This window comes from Thamnophis sirtalis, unplaced genomic scaffold (assembly GCF_051295495.1).
Source record: "Thamnophis sirtalis isolate CommonGarterSnake01/CBP01778 unplaced genomic scaffold, rThaSir2_p1.2 scaffold_3, whole genome shotgun sequence".
Classification (NCBI taxonomy): Eukaryota; Metazoa; Chordata; class Lepidosauria; order Squamata; family Natricidae; genus Thamnophis; species Thamnophis sirtalis.
Genome location: NW_028261383.1, coordinates 125,673,297 through 125,689,562, shown reverse-complemented (window position 1 = coordinate 125,689,562; position 16,266 = coordinate 125,673,297). Strand labels below are relative to the sequence as shown.

At 41.9% G+C, this 16,266-nt stretch overlaps 1 protein-coding gene across 1 annotated transcript; it reads right to left on the bottom strand.

Annotated features, from left to right (window-relative positions):
- Window positions 1-3,151: 3,151 nt before the first annotated feature.
- SLC25A19 (solute carrier family 25 member 19) lies at window positions 3,152-11,824 on the bottom strand. Its single transcript, XM_014064338.2, has 7 exons — window positions 11,680-11,824; window positions 11,203-11,392; window positions 9,504-9,659; window positions 8,482-8,652; window positions 6,394-6,577; window positions 5,989-6,119; window positions 3,152-4,622 (listed from the first exon to the last, which is right to left on the bottom strand). Exons 2-7 carry the CDS (start codon window positions 11,332-11,334, stop codon window positions 4,422-4,424), a joined length of 975 nt encoding a protein of 324 aa, XP_013919813.1. The 5' UTR covers window positions 11,335-11,392; window positions 11,680-11,824; the 3' UTR covers window positions 3,152-4,421.
- Window positions 11,825-16,266: the final 4,442 nt, after the last annotated feature.

Below are 16,266 nucleotides of genomic sequence, written 5' to 3'. Positions count from 1 at the left end.
TCATAAATTCAAACCAACATAGATAGTTTTGAGGATTAATGAGAGTTGTAATATAACATGGGGAAACTCTGACAGAAATTCAGGAGCTAGAGACCATCATAATTAAAACTAAATATAAATGGGTAGATTACTTACCTCTCAAAATATATAATATAAATATTATAAATATATTCATTAACATGCACAACACTTTCAAAGTCCTTTTTAAAATCTTCTCGCATATCACCACATCTCCACTAATGCTACTGCTGCATATTCTCAAATGCTTTTCTTGAATCACCATAGAGGCCAGGGACCGCATCCTCTACTATAATGCGCTACATTACAGTACCTGAATTTAGAAGGAACACTACATTATACCTGTCATTGGACATCAGAATTCCCTTTCTATGGAGATAATATCCCATTTTTTAAAAAAAAATCTGCAAAAGAATACATCAGAAACGGAACACAAGCAGGTGGAATATGCCTGCCTGCTCTGCCCAATTGTATTGGTTGAGCTGAAGCTGGGGAAGAGAGATAGTCTTTTAGATAACCACGTCATCAAAGCTTTATAAGTGATAACCAACACCTTGAATTATCTCTGGAAACCTGTCAATATTCAGTGCAGCTCATAGAGCAAAGGTGCTATGAGCAACATGTGTCATGCCCATAATTGCCTGTGTCACTGCATTCATATCCAGCTGTAGTTGAATGGCAACTCCATGCCCATCACATTGCCCAGTAGCCCAGGTGTAAGGTGACTAAAGCATGTGTGGCTTCTAAAAGAGAAGGGTACAATTGAGACATAGATTGGATTTATGTGAACAATTTTCAGCCACGAACAGAAGCTGTGCTTTCATAAAGCTATGCACAAGCCCCAAATAAGCAAGTGCAACTTAGTTCAGGACTAAAGATAAGATCCCTATTGCTGGAGGTGGGGCACAAAACCACACAGCCATCCAGTCTTATCAATGTTGAACTTGGCCTTTTCCTCCCCTCCAGGTTTCCAACACCAACAGCCTCTCAATTGATATCTTTTTATTTGTAACAGACTCCCAAATACAATAACCAGATTTTAAGGACACTGTTTATAAAAAGCATTAATAGTCTTTCCCTGCCAAACACCAGCTGCCTTTCCCAAGTCCTTCTTAGGTACTGTTTAGGTGCACTACAATGAAAAGGGATGTTTACCTGCCTTACCTCCATTGAATTCTCAGAAGAAGTGTGTTGTGATTGCAAAAAGAAAAAAAGAATCCACAAATTTATGATAAATATATTTATATATTTATTTTTCTTTCAAGACAGACACATGTTCTATGCTAGAAAACTGGATGGTCCAAACTGTCTCAGCCTCACACAAAAAAACTCTTTATATGAAAAATACAGATACAGTGTTATAGATTAAGCATTCATGTTAAACACAGGGAGTGAACAAAAATCTCAGTAATGGAATCTGAAACCTTGCACAACCCTAGATGTCAACAAAGATAATTTAGATTACAGTACTAGGAGTACAAATCTGTACTGGGTTCTCATTGGCATAGGTGCCCAGCTAATAACCATCAACCATTTTGGAGGTTTGGAGAGAGACCTGCTGACTGCTGACCTGGCAATGTTATGTTGTCTTGTAAACACTGAAGTATTAAAGTATACACTGATTTTGGCACCGTCATAAGGCACAATATCTTCCAATTAACATATTTGAGGAAGCAGATTGAAGGAGGCACTAAAGGATAGAGGAGAACTGAAAGATAAGTGACCCAGCTTATATTTGGAGACTACAAATGTGAAGTGCTCCTTCTTTCTTTGGAAGGCTGTAACTTCATGCTTGCCTGCTTGACAATTTTAAGATGGGTGGACTTCAATTCCCATAATTATTCAACCACCATGCTGGGGCAGGGAAATTCTGGGAGAAAGCTGGCTGGGGGATTATGGGAGTTGAAGTTCACCCATTTTAAAGTTATCAAGGTTGAGAAACACTGGTCTAGTCAGTAGTGTTCTTATTCATATTTATTGTCTTTTGTCTTCAATCTATCCAGATTCATTAAGGAGCCAATGGCTTCAAAATTTGATAAATGAAATAATAAATAAAAAACATGTCAAGGACAGTTGTTGCTGCGCCTCTGGTGAACCTGTTGTTTGCCTTTTGATAAAGGAGCCAATCCTTCCCAAGTGCACTTTAGAAAGAATCTGAATCAGCAATTCCAATCTCAGACAACAAAAGAAGGAAAGGCCTATGAACACTTTGGGAAGAGAACCCACCTGTACAAAACAAACATTTCAGAGAGATACAAGCAACCTTTGTTCTTAGGGTACATAAAGCAAAGTTTGCACAAATCAGGGCTGTTCCAATGGTGTGCAATGTAGCTGGAATGTGACTTTCACAGCTCTTATGAAAATAAATACAGATAAGAGTACAGGGAACAACCTGACCCAGTAGGTAAGCAAAAGAAAGTAACTTGAAACTTTCCTGTTTGCTGTCTCTGTGCTTCCAAACATCAACGGTTCTGATCCTACTGATTCAGCATGGTTTGATACCAAAAGAATTAAAATCCATCCTGCCAGTACTGGAAGTTTTATAAAAATAATTTGCAGATACTGCTGGAAACAAATCTATTTTTTTAAACCTCTCTCTTTTCAGAAGCTTTGCTTATATATCTATCAGGTATATATCAAACTGGAGTGTTCTTGTGTATTACTACAGTACCTTCAACTTAGTAGTATATCTGAATGTGGATTGTCTTATGCTGAAAGGAGGTCATGGAGTGGAAATCAATTTCATTGTTGTAAGAAAATTGGTGATTTCCCAACTCTTCTTATCCTGTCAGGTTGCTTTTTCCCGAGATACCATGCAAAGGTTATAGAGTACCAAAAATATCTAAATAAATAAATATACATTATTTTTATGCTTTTAACATTTACATTTTACAGATAAGTGCATAAAAAATGGGGAAAGAATCTTCCTGTGTGTGAAACTGGGACTATGACAACTCATATATTTTATATCAAGCAAAACTGAATTTGTCCAAGAATATTCAACTTGGGAGAACAACGCCTTAAAGCAAATTTACTTACTCAATTGCTGTGAACTTTTTAATGAAAATACAGAGTATGTACCAGGAAATGAGAAATCTATCAATACTTGGAAAGTAAAGGCTGCAATTCTAAATGTGCATAGTGGAATTTATTTCTGAGTAAACTTCGACAAGATCGCACCAATCGATTAATTTCCTTTATAGCTTTCATCATATATAAAATTGGCCAAATTCAGCCAGGTAAATGGTCTTCTTCAACTCCTTTTTCACTAAATGTTAAAGAGTTTGCTGAAAAAAATTATCCTTTGTTATTACAGAGCTTTTTTGGTGGGGGGGGCGGATAACATCAGGGGATAACATTGTTTAAGAAAATCATTACAATAATTTAAAAGATGTATCCTATCACAAAACGAAACTGACCTGTATAGTCAACACTATTTTTTTTCATCACTTTGATTCAAAATGGAAGAATTTAAAATGAAAACTTCTTAAGAATTTAGATCCAGCATGTGTGTTTTAGGAAGAAGGGAGAAGTCGATAGTGCAAAACTATAAGTGTCTTAATTTAAAGGTCCCTTATATGCTTGCCCTCTATTTTTAATTTGGAGTAGTGGCAAAATATATTTATGCATGAGCAGGGCAAGAGGAATCATGAACACTAATTGCCCTGCTAACAGAGAAGGGAAAGCTATACATGCAGAGCTTCCTCTACTTTCTTTAGGTTTTTGGCAACAGATAATTTCCACAGACTCATTAATGAAACACTGCAAAATCACAAGGCCTGCAAGAACCTCGGCCAAGAGACAAGGGATTGGGGGAATCACCTGACAAAACAGCTATTGCATTTTTACTGCCGGGCTGAATGGCCAAGGCAGGTATTTGTCTATTAAGCAAATGTCCCATCGGCACTACTGAATGCCAGGACCTCCAGCTTATCACAGACTTTGCAAATTGCCCATGCTGGAGGAGTCTGACCATCCAGTATCAATATATGGTTCGGTTTAAGGGTACCAAGTTTCCAGGGTCACAAAAGGGGTTTTTGATATGTGAACTGGGGTCTGATTCAAACTCTCTGTTGTGAAACAATAGAAAAAGTAGACACACCTTACACCTTTGCAACAAAGATCTTCAGAGGCCTTGATGATGAACCTCATCAAGACTCACAAATGCAGTAGCTGCAGACTAACGAGACAACCTGAGCAAGTGTTGAGGTGAGCCACCGTTTCTGTTTTGAACCAAACCAACAAGCGATGTGCATTGTGGGCTTGGCCAAAGAGTCACTTGTCTCGACTCTTCAATCCCATATGCCATGCCTCACTCTTCAGTCTCTGACAATGATGACTGCAGCTGCCAGAATTACACTCCAAGAACATCCACTGGAGGCAGGCAGCAACCCTTGCTTACATTAGCCTTCTTGCTTCTTGGAACCACCGGAGTTTTGCATTGTTAGCAGAAGATTGCAAAAGAGCTCATACCAGAAAAAGGTGAAGCCGGTGGAGAAAGCAGCCTTCAGCAAACTTGGGGAGAGGCCCTTGAAGAATCCCCTGGGTCCCTCATCGATGATTATCTGTCGGGCACAGTCCATGATGCTAGTGTATGTTCGAACCTGGAGACACAAGAAGTGAGTGAACCAGAGTAGAGATTCAGGCTGGGTACAAAGTCTTTTCTCCTAGACATAACAGGTCCAGGGGTGGGTTCCGGCTGGCACTACTGCCGGTTTGCTCATGTGCACGCTTTGCGTGCACGCATGCCCAGTGCAATTACAATTGTTCTGTGCATGCTCAGAACTGAAAAACAAGATGGTGGCGCCAATGGCGCCAACAGGGGAATCATTTCGGGGGCATGGCAGGCCTGGGTCACTGCTGGTTCCAAGGACTCAGGCCGCCAAACCACTACCGGTTTGTCCGAACTGGTCTGAACCGGTAGGAACCCACCAATGATTCAGTCTCATGTAATTGTGGGGGAAAGTCATGGCAAGAAATGTTTATGTCCGTGCTCTCTTATGGAAACTGAAGCACCGCACAGCCAGATTATGCATATGGGTCGCCAGACAGAAAATGAAAAAAAGAATCAGGAGCAGTATACTTAAGAGCTATGGATTGAGATTTAGGGGGAAAAAGCCACCAAAAACTGGCTTGTTGAACAAAAAAGAAACTTAGCACAAACATTTATAACACAGGTTTATTGTGAAAGGGTGTATGTGCAATACTTTGAAAGAAGGTGGTTGAATAAGGGGGTACCAACTAAAGGCAAATATAGGTTGTGCCTTATTATTACATGAACAAGATGTGAAAAGCCTTGAGTTCAGGTGCTCCCACTGCTTCTTCTTCTCTTCTTCACACACAATTTAAAATACTAGGCTCTGTGTATAACAAAGCAATCTATGTCAAAATATGGGCAACTGTGGTTTGCACAAACTGTAGTTCATTCAACTGCAAACCGAGCAAAAACACAATGTTATAAACTCCACCATTCTGCATGGAACAGGAGAAAGGGGGAGGAGGGAAAGCATCAGTTCCAGGTTCTCATCTAGAAATGGTCGGGGCGGGGGGGGCAGCAATGGCTCCATTACAAGCAATGCATCCAGCATTAACTTGGAAGCTACAAGCATCAAAGCCACAAGTTCTCAGTGGTGGGCAGAACATACTTCTAGTAATGTCTTCATCAAAGGCAGTGTTTCCCAACCGTAGCAACTTCCAGGTGGGTGGGACTTCGACTCCCAGAATCCCACAGCCCACATGGCCATTGAGGAGAATTCTGTGAGTTGAAGTCCACACACCTGGACATGACATGGTTGAGAAAGACTAAAATAAGGGCAGGAGAACAGGTGAGGCAGAACTCCTCATTCAGATGTTGCATAAAAAGGGAAAGTCTGGTTGTTTCAGCAGATACACACTACTGCCTGATATACTTGGCACAGAAAAAGAGGAAGGGGGACAATAAAGATTTCCACAAGCCAAATCCCCTCTCACCTGCCCAAAGGCCGCCCTGGCTTGTTCAAAGCCACCCACTTGCAGCCGCTTCTTGAACAAGTCAAAGGGATAGGTCAGGGTTTTGCTGAGGACACCAGCACAGCTGCCGCACACTAAGTTTTTAATATTACCTGAAAAACCAAGAGGTTAGAAGTGGAGGGAAGCACTCCAAAGCTAACACTGATCCTGCCCTTCAAAGCCCTGGATTGGTCAACACAGGAAAAGCCCAAGTCACAGGGCTAGGGTTATCTTTATGAAAAAGCTCTCAATGGGTTCCTATTTACTTACTGATTTCACACTTACAGTTTTGCCGCCAACTGATTTCCAACCTTGAGGCAGCAGACTTTCTAAGCCCAACTTAGACCTGCCCCCTTTTCCCTGCCCAGCTCCACCATTGGCACCAACCTTTCTTCATCTCTTCTCTTGGAGCAATCCAGTTGTACACCCTCTTCAGGAGACTGTAGAAGGAAAACTGGAAGCCGGCATAAGGAACAATGGCAATAATGGTTGGGGTCAGTCCCCTATAGAAAGTCAGCAGCCCTTCCTTCTGGTACATGCTGACCACAGCGTGGCGAAGGTTCCTGTAAATCTAAAACAATTTAAGGAGGAGCATCTTTCTTTGACCATGATGCAAATTTTGCTCTCAGTATAGAAGCCAGATTTCAGCTATGCTGTCAAAAAGCTCCAACTATTAAGAGGTGCCACTCCTGCTAGTTACCAAAAATGGTTATCTATCTGTCCCTTAACACTTTTGGTCATCATTATATGTTTAGACTGGATTTGGCATTTTTCTCCACCTATTGAATCCTTCCCAAGGACCCGAGATAGGCAGATGTTGTTGTTTGATGTTCTTAAAGGCATTATTATCATAGGCACAACATGTGAAATCACAGGTATCAGTTCATTAGCTTCGTGGTGAAATTCAATTTTTTTTGCTACCAGTTCTGTGGGCATGACTTGGTGGGCGTGGTCTGGCTTGGTGAGCGTGATTTGGTGGGTATGGTAGGGAAAGGATACTGCAAAATCCCCATTCCCTCCCCAACCTGGGGGAAGGATATTGCAAAATCTCCATTCCCACCCCACTCTGGGGCTAGCTAGATGTGGTCTTTGCTGGTTTGCCGAACTACTCAAAATTTCCACTACTGTTTCTACAGAACCTGTCAGAACCTGCTGAATTTCACCCCTGCATTAACTGCTGTTGGCCTTCATAGTCATTGAGTTCTTCTCAAGAACATAAGACATTTTAATATATTGGAAGATCCTAGCAGTATGGCTATTATCATTCATTTTTCTCCTCTGAAGAGCACTCCAGTTGACTAAGAATTTTTTAAAAAGAATATAAAGCTTCGAAAACACATCACAATAAAATCATTACCAAAAGCAATTAACCAGTTAAAAGCTTAACGAGAGAGAGAGAGAGAGAGAGAGAGAGAGAGAGAGGGAGGGAGGGAGGGAGGGAGGGAGGGAGGGAGGGAGAGAAAAGCATCCCTATGGATTTTCTAAAGACTGATCTCAGGGAAGCCCCTCTCCCATGTGCCAGGCATAGATCTCTGGCAGCAAAGGCCCTGTGACTTTTTGTCATGACCAGACAATGCTCATGCTACCCTTTGCTCTTCCCATGCAGCTGCCTCTCAACGGGGTACTGAAAAGCAAAATGATCTATTATGCAAAGAACGGTTTCTATGATGCCTATCTGCACAACAGTATATAGACTTGCATAGCTTATTCTGCAGCCATAATACTTTTTCTGTGCAGAAGTAAGCATTTCTGAGCACAGAATTTCAAATTTGTGTAAGAGAAGCAAAGACTGTTCCCACAGAAAACTTAACGTCTGAGGGGAAATTTAACGTGTTTTAGAATAAGGAGCGTCTTAAGTTAAAACACATATTTTCTTAGGTGAACAGTGACTTCTTTTACAGAGCTGTTGACAGATAAAGAGACCTTGACATCTCTCCCACTTTGCATCTGAATACTGCACACTAAAATGGCTGGTTTCAAACATGTTAAGCCAAAATAACTCTGCTTTGGTAAATAAGTCATATTGATCTAATTCCCACATACTGTACATCTTGATGGATGGTGGTTGCCTATTTGTCAGGTTGCTTCCCTATCAGGATTATAGCTTTTCTCAAGATGCAGCTGTTTATCAAAGACTTCCCCTCACTTGTCCCTATCACGTGATCTTCACCCTTTGGGACTCTGCATACTTATTTCTCCCTCAGCCCCAAGGACTCCTCCTAGCCTTGCCTGTCAGTTCCCTGACAGATCAACCAAGAATCTTGTGACACATAAAGAGGACATCTCCTCTTATGAAAGCTTATACCATAATAAATGCATTAATCTCTGTTGCCCTAAGACTCTAAGTAGGAAACAAGTCAGAATGGTGTCATTTCATTAAATAAATACTGTTGGTGTAAAGTAAGGAACCAGAATATTGTCCAAGTAGCAAGAGCAGAATTAATCTGGGTGGTAAATCTTTCATCCATCTCTTACCTTCGGTTCTCCTTGGGCAGCCAAGCGTGTGCGCAACGTGTCAAGGGGCTGAACTGTCACAGTAGCAGCACAAGCAGACAGTCCACCACAGATAAAGTGTACAGTGAAATCACGGGCATCGTAAGTTGTGCCATGGTGCACCAGCTTTGTCAGAAATTCAAAGCTGACAAACTAGGAAAAGAAAACCAAAACAATCAGAAATGCACATATTTGATTTAGGAGAGCCACCAATCACACAAGGATTTTTTTCAAAGAATAATTTCTGTTAATGCATGTGGTCCAAAAATTCAGGTTTTACATCTCTGAAGTAATTCATTAATTACTATTTTTTTTTATGCCTGAATCATTTTTTCACTTATTTCATTTATAGGATTTAGGATGGTGGATGTCTCTGAAAGTGCAAAAATCTGAACCTTAATAACTGGGCAAAACCTGCCTCAATTTATACTGTTAGCATTTTACGTGAACATATCCAACATTTGAGAAAGAACTTAAACTCCTCAGAATTATATCAGTTTACAAACTAGTATCCAACATAATTAAATAATCAAAACAAGAAGAGGCAGCTGCTGTGCTTCTCATCATTTGGCAAAAATCAACAGATTTTATTTTGCATTTCAGGATCTGGGATGAAAAGTAGCAGGAAAAATACAGCAAAGAGTTTTTTGGGCTCTAAGAGAGGGATTGACAGAGCACAAAGACTGGACAAAAGAAAATAGGATATTACTCTTGTGAAAACATGGAGATTCTGAATTAGTATTTAAAATTACTTAAATTAACTTATTACCTGAACAGAAAGTACACAAAGAAAAGTTAATATGAAATCCCAAGTTTTGGTAAGAATAAATCTTTAGTCCCAGAGTCATAACATTCCATATTAACAACTCAATTGCGTCATATTAATTTTTTAAAAAGTCAGTTTTTGAAAAGAAATATAAGAAGGCAGCTAAACAGATCACTCTGGAAGTTAAGAAAATTGTCAGTTTTCAGGCTTAATAGATAAAATATTGTTTGATTCTCACCTGCACAGCCCCATATGTGATGGAAAGAAGTTGAGCGGGGACATGACCTTTCCAAAATGCAGTGACCCCTTCCTCCTGAAAAATTTTACCAGCAGCCTGCCAGATACCATGATACTTCGCATGTGGATTTTTGGAGGAAAGCTGCTCTATCTGAAGCTGAAAAATGACAGCATGAGTAAATTTCTAATTCTTATCTGGAAAATTTAAGTCTCCAAAATATCTTAGGGCCATGATATTTATCATCAGAAAGTGTGATATTGTCTGATATATACTTATTTATCTGGAAATAATCACTATTTATCCTGGCAGGAAATATATAAATACAGGTAGTCATTGACTTACAACCGTTCATTTAAAGACTGTTTAAAGTTACAAGGGCACTGATAAAAGTAACTTTTTTATTTACACTTATGACTGCTGCAGCAAAATCGTCATTTACATTCAGATGCTTGACAACTGGTTCATATTTATGAAAGTTGTAGTGTCCAGATGTCATGTGATCATCTTTTTTGACCTTCTAACAAGCAAAGTCAATGGGGAAGCCAGATTCATTTAACAACCGTGTTACTAATTTAACAATTGCACCAATTCACTTAACAAATGTGGCAAGAAAAGTCATAAAATGGGGCAAAACCTCTCTTAGCAAATTTCTCACTTAGCAACATAAATTCTGGCCTCAAGTGGGGTAGTAGGTTGAGGACCTGCAATTACTTTGCTACTTTAGAATAGGCATAGACCCAACCTAGCCTTCCAGCAACTTCTATCACCTGGAAGGTCGAACATACAACATTGGCCTCTAATTTCAGAAGGTTCATCCCAAATGTTGTGCCAATTAGAAAGGGAAAATATTAGACTACAACATCTTCCCCAAAGCTTAGACTATATAGAAAGAAAAAGTTAATCATCTTTTAAAGGGGCCAACATATTTTTTTTTTCAAAAAACAAACCCTGGAGTAAAAAGGCAAACCTTCAAAAAGCCCTAGGTAATAATCATCGGGCTTCCTTACCAAAGCTGCAACACCCAAGGAAAACCACTACACTAAGTTGCACAATACAAGCAGAGAAGCAGCGATGCTAGCTCAGGCAGGAAGTCATTCCTCAGATGCTGGTGGAAGTCCATCTCAAAAACCAGATACATCAGGAAAGATTGCCTTCTACCTTCTCCTAGAAGCCACCTGCCTCCGATTCCATATACCTATCAGAACTACCATAGTAGCTCTGGATTGCTGCATCAGTGCCTTCAACTGAAGAACCACCTTCTGTTCCTTTACCTGAATACCTGACTCTGTGGTTTCTTCCCCAAACCCCAGAAACTTTAACCTTAGACTGTCTACCTTCGACCTCACCCCATTCCAAAGAGGTCTTTTAAGGGGTGTGCATAAGCGCACCAGATGCCTACCGACCCTATCTTAATATTCCCTTGTATTCGCATCCACTTCCTGTAATCATAATCATGGTTATACTTATATGTTATCTAATCCATGCTTGAAGAAATTTAAAAAAAATCTTCAGCTGCGTTTCTGTCTTGAAGCAAACATTATGCAAGCAGCAGAGGGGGGAAAATAGCAGGCTCTGTCATTAAATTAAAGAACTTCTGGAAATGCAAAGCTAATGGCCAAATCAGCTCCTTAGATAGAAGAACGGAGGGTCCACCTTCAACCACCTTCTTCTGGTTGATCCAACGTCATAAAGAGAATACCTGAAATCGAATCTTCAGCACATCAAAAGGGCCGATCATTGCCCGAGTGACCAATCCGGAAGCGGATCCTGCCGCTGCTACCTTCAGAGTCGACAGGGAGCTACACTCGGAATCCGGATCATAGCCAACCATCCCTACCAGGTTTACGGACCTTGCTCTCCATGCACGAGTTCCCCTGCGGGCACCAACACTAGAGGCAAAGAAAGTGGGGGGGGGAGCTTAAGCTACAGCTGAGACACCCCCCCGGGGGGGTTGTCTTTACAAAGAGAAAACAGTGCCTCTGAGCATGGTTAAAGTTGCATTCCTTGCAGCACTGAAGAGCCCCGCGGCGACTCTGCGTGACCGTGAACCGAGCACGCGTCGTCTCCTCCATCAGCCTGCCCGGCGGCTAATTTTGTGGCTGCCTTGCAAAATAGACACTCTGCGACCCGCGACCCTCCCTCCCCGGGACCCTCCTTCGGCTCCAGCGAGGCTCACCCAGAGCACGGCTTCCCACGGCAAAGGGAACGCGGCGACCAATCGGACGGTTGGCGAGGATTCAAGTCGGCTCCGCCCGAGGACCTGGCGGCAGGTCTTGAAGGACGACCTCACGCGGCTCTCGCTTTGCATGGCAGCCGCCGGGCTCTCTGGGAAATGTAGTCTGCGATGCTGTGACGCCTGAGGAGGGAGGCGGGAGAAAAGGGGGAAGCGAAGGTTTTTCTTTTAAAAAGGCTCTGATGAACGGGCACAGGTGGACGCATTTTAAGTGGACTGGGATAGCTTTCTTTAAAAATAGCCAAAGAAACCGCACAACCCGGAGAAGAACTAAAATACACATCCTGCTGGATGCCACTCCCCGGTCATTTATTCTCGTCGACGATCTTCGGTAAAAAAAAGTCTCAATTTCTCTGGAAATATCTGTACGTGGGACGGCACAGCAAACCTTTCCGATGTTCTAGTTGCAGGGATGAGAAAGAAGGGAGGTGTGTAAAATTCCCTGTTTCTTGTGCGCTTTTTATTAAGGCTTGGCAGTATGAGCAACTTTTTGAAGACGCCTTTTCCCTGCCCCCACTCCACATAAAGGTAAGGGTAAAAGTTCCCCTCGCACATATGTGATAGTTGTTCCCGACTCTAGGGAGCGGTGCTCATCTCCATTTCAAAGCCAAAGAGCCAGCGCTGTCCAAAGAAGTCTCCGTGATCATGTGGCTGGCATGACGAAACACCGAAGTTGCACAGAACGCTATTACCCTTCCACCAATGTTCCCTCTAATTTTTTTTCAGTGTGGGTGGAAAAGTATAGTGTTTGAGCGGCACATTTTCATGCTGAGCACCTGAATTTTTTTCACAGATGTCACCCAAGACAACAATGAAATCAGTGTTATATCAAATCAAACTAATAAAAATTTAAAAATTGTAAACGAATAAATTTAGAAATATTTGTTCAAAAGCAAACTCACCACAATTATCTTTTTAAACTCATTTTGGATTAAATAAAAAAGAGCTTTGAAATGAATATATAAATGGCACTTAATACTAGCAATATTAAAATAGTAAATGTTTGATATACTTCATTTTAATATATTATATGCAATTTGCTATTTTAAATGAGTAAAATGATTAAAATCCCCATGCATAAAGTCTCATTCACATCTAACAGTTTTCTTCCATCATTAATTTGTAAACTCAAGGATTTATTGCCTGTCTGTTCAACAATGTTTGCTGATTGTTTAAAAAATTGTGGCAATTTGTTCCTCTCTACACAGGTGGCTTCAGTAACCTATTACTACTGAGCTCTGGGAGACAATTCTGCATATAACTAATGATAGTAACTAGTGACCCAAAATATCCAACAAAATTGCACAGATAAACTGACAGATAGGAAGTGTAATTAGCTTAAAAGCAAAAATATTCTCAATGGCTTTGAAAATCCCAATGAGTTATCAAATATCACGTGATGTCACTTGACCAGTTGGAGACTCAAAGATAGCTGAGATTGCAGCCAGGAGAGGTAGAACAAGGAAGATTTTCTTTGAAAGAGAGAGATGCACAAGGAAACAGATCCTGCTTTCTGCATTTGGATTCTATGGCGTGCACGCTCTAGGTGGGAGTCTAGGATCGCTGCCGTGCCGCCCTGGATTTGCCAATGTGAGCCTCAGGTGGGTAGCATCAAGAGAAACAGCCTTCACTTTCTACCTTGTTGCGTCACTGCCGCCATTTCTCTCGAGCGTGGGTTGCTCTCTGCGGAGCAACCCACGCTCGGCTTAGTTGGCTCGTTCTTGGTTCGCGACCAGCCCCCACCCCCACCCCTTGTGGGCTTTTATGTATTAATCGAGGCACGGATGCTGGAGAGGAAGAGATAGCCGGCTGCTTTCACACAATGCGTTTATCTCAGAGGCTGAATTAATCATGCGGATCAGAAAGACACGGAACTTTCTTTCAGCGAGTTTCGGCCAATCACTCACTCCCCCCCCCCCCAACGAGGCAAATTTAGCCTTCTTAAACTTGTGCAAAGGCAGCTGTGGGCAATGTTCCCTCTAAATAGTTGCTCCAGGAATCCCGAGCCACCTCAAGTCCTCAACCCAGTCACTTTGCTGCCCTGCTACACCTCAAGACTCCTGTTTAGCTGGAGGGGGTTTCAATCGTGATTGTGCAGCCACTCTGCAGACTGCAGTCCGTGTCGGGCAAATTACACTGCACGGCAGTTAGAAACTGCTGCGCGGTGTTTACTTTCCATGTGTGTGCCCGTGCACCCGTAGAGGGAACACTGCCTCCCACCAAAACCTGTTGTTTCCACCGTTTGTAATACCTGGTGAAGCTACTTCAGCAAGCAGTCCCAATCTTATCCTATCAGAGTTTGAGTTTTTATTCTTAACTCCAGGTTAGGTACAAAAAAATAGTATTTAGCTATGCATAATTTGTGTAGTTGAACCTGGTACTCTGCAACTGTGTTTGATTTTAATAAGAGCTGATGTTATAAGAAAGAGTTGAAATCTAATGCCATCTGAAGATGCCAAGTTTGGGGGAAAGTGCAAATCAAAATCACCACATGGCTGAATTCACACATCAGACTAAGCTAGTACAAAATTATCAGTTTGTGAAGTAATGTGTTATATTAATACATTATTCAATAAGGTATGGTTAAACAAACTAGTTTAGGATAATTAGAAATCCATCCAGACTTTTGTGTTTCACTCATCAAACCATTATTAAGTAAATCAGGGTAATATATGAACTTGGCCTCTTTTACCAGGTAATGCTAGTGTGGCAGCTACATCCTTCATAGATGATCTGGAATCCGTGAACTATTTTGGCAATCTAGCTAACAATGTACCATAAGTTTACTCTGATCATAGTATAGAAATTGTACTGTTTTAAAGACATTGTGCAATCGCATAGCAGACTGCTTTGAAGAAGAAGAAAGGGGGAAACTGTAACTTGCCAATAAACTGCCATTTTGAGCGGTCCCTAAGTATCATCACATCATACCATTGAAATAAAATAGCAAACAGATTTGTGAGATGAGATTTAAAAAAATTCAGAAGTATACACTATTTGTTCAGTTCAGTTCCTTTATTTGTATGCCGCCCTTTTCCCTGAGGGGACTCAGGGCGGCTCACAAGTCAGGGGAGGGGAGGACAAACAAGTCATGAACAAAATACAATACATTGTTAAAAGATAACACAACAGTCATACCATTCGGGTGGGGGTTAGGTCCTTAGCCCCAGGCCTGCTGGGATAGCCAGATTTTAAGGGCAGTGCGGAAGGTCTGGAGGGTGGTGAGGGTACGAATCTCCACGGGGAGTTCATTCCAGAGGGTCGGAGCAGCCACTGAGAAGGCCCTCCTCCGGGTAGTTGCCAGATGACATTGGCTCGTTGATGGAATTCGGAGGAGGCCTAATCTATGCGATCTGATCGGTCTGGTGGAGGTAATTGGCAGTAGGCGGTCTCTCAAGTACCCAGACCCAATACCATGAAGGGCTCTCGATTCGGATTTACTGGATCTCCACTGGTGCTCTAGGCATCTCTTTCGGCGCTTCATCTCCCGGAGTTCCTCAGTAAACCAAGGAGCCCTCCTGGATCCACTGCCTCGGAGCGGCCGTAGAAGCGCAATCCGGTTAAGAGACTCTGTCGCTGCCAAATTCCAGGCAGCAACTAGAGTCTCCGCCGGACTGCGGGCGAGGGTATCAGGGATAACCCCAAGCTCCGTCTGGAACCCCAAAGGGTCCATAAGTCGCCTGGGGCAGAACCACCTGGTCGGTTCCTCCTCCCTACAGTGGGGGTTTGGTCTCCGAAAGTCAAGTCTCAGTGGTCTGACCACGACAGGGGTATGATCTCACTACCCCTCAGACCAAGATCACAAGTCCACTGCTCCGAAAGAAATACGAGGTTGAGCATGTGACCTGCCGAGTGGGTTGGGCCCTGAACTACTTGGGTCAAGCCCATGGCTGTCATGGAGGCCGTGAACTCCTGCACTCCATCAGAGTCTTCACCGAGCGAAGGCAAATTGAAATCCCCCAGAACCATAAGCCTGGGGATGTAAACCATTTCAATCAGAAAAGACTGGACAATGCACAACAGGAAAAAACAAAATCTGAAAATATTCATACTAAACGATAAGTTTAATAAAGAAGCCATAGCATGCTCAGATGCCTGTCCATAATCACATCATAAACCAAAGATTCACTTTAATGTTTTTAAGAGACTTCCAGGATGCAAGGAGAGCTGGAGCCTGGCATCTCATCTGAGGAAGAAAGTTCCATAATGTTGGGGCTTCCCTTGGAAAAGTCTGCCTTCTGGCTGACAACTTTGTTCTAGCAATATCCTTAGTAGCCCCTTCTTTGGAATTCAGACTGGATGGGCAGAATCATGTATGGCAAGAAAAATCCCTACAATGGAGAGAGAATCTGAGGTGTATGTTTATATATGTGTGGCATTTGTGTGCTGTTGACTCCCCCAATGATTCTGGGCATTATAATAAGAAAATTATCCAGAAAATTATAATGCCCAGAATCATTGGGGGAGTCAACAGCACACAAATGCCACACATATATAAACATATACACCTATATATATGTCCTATTCAGT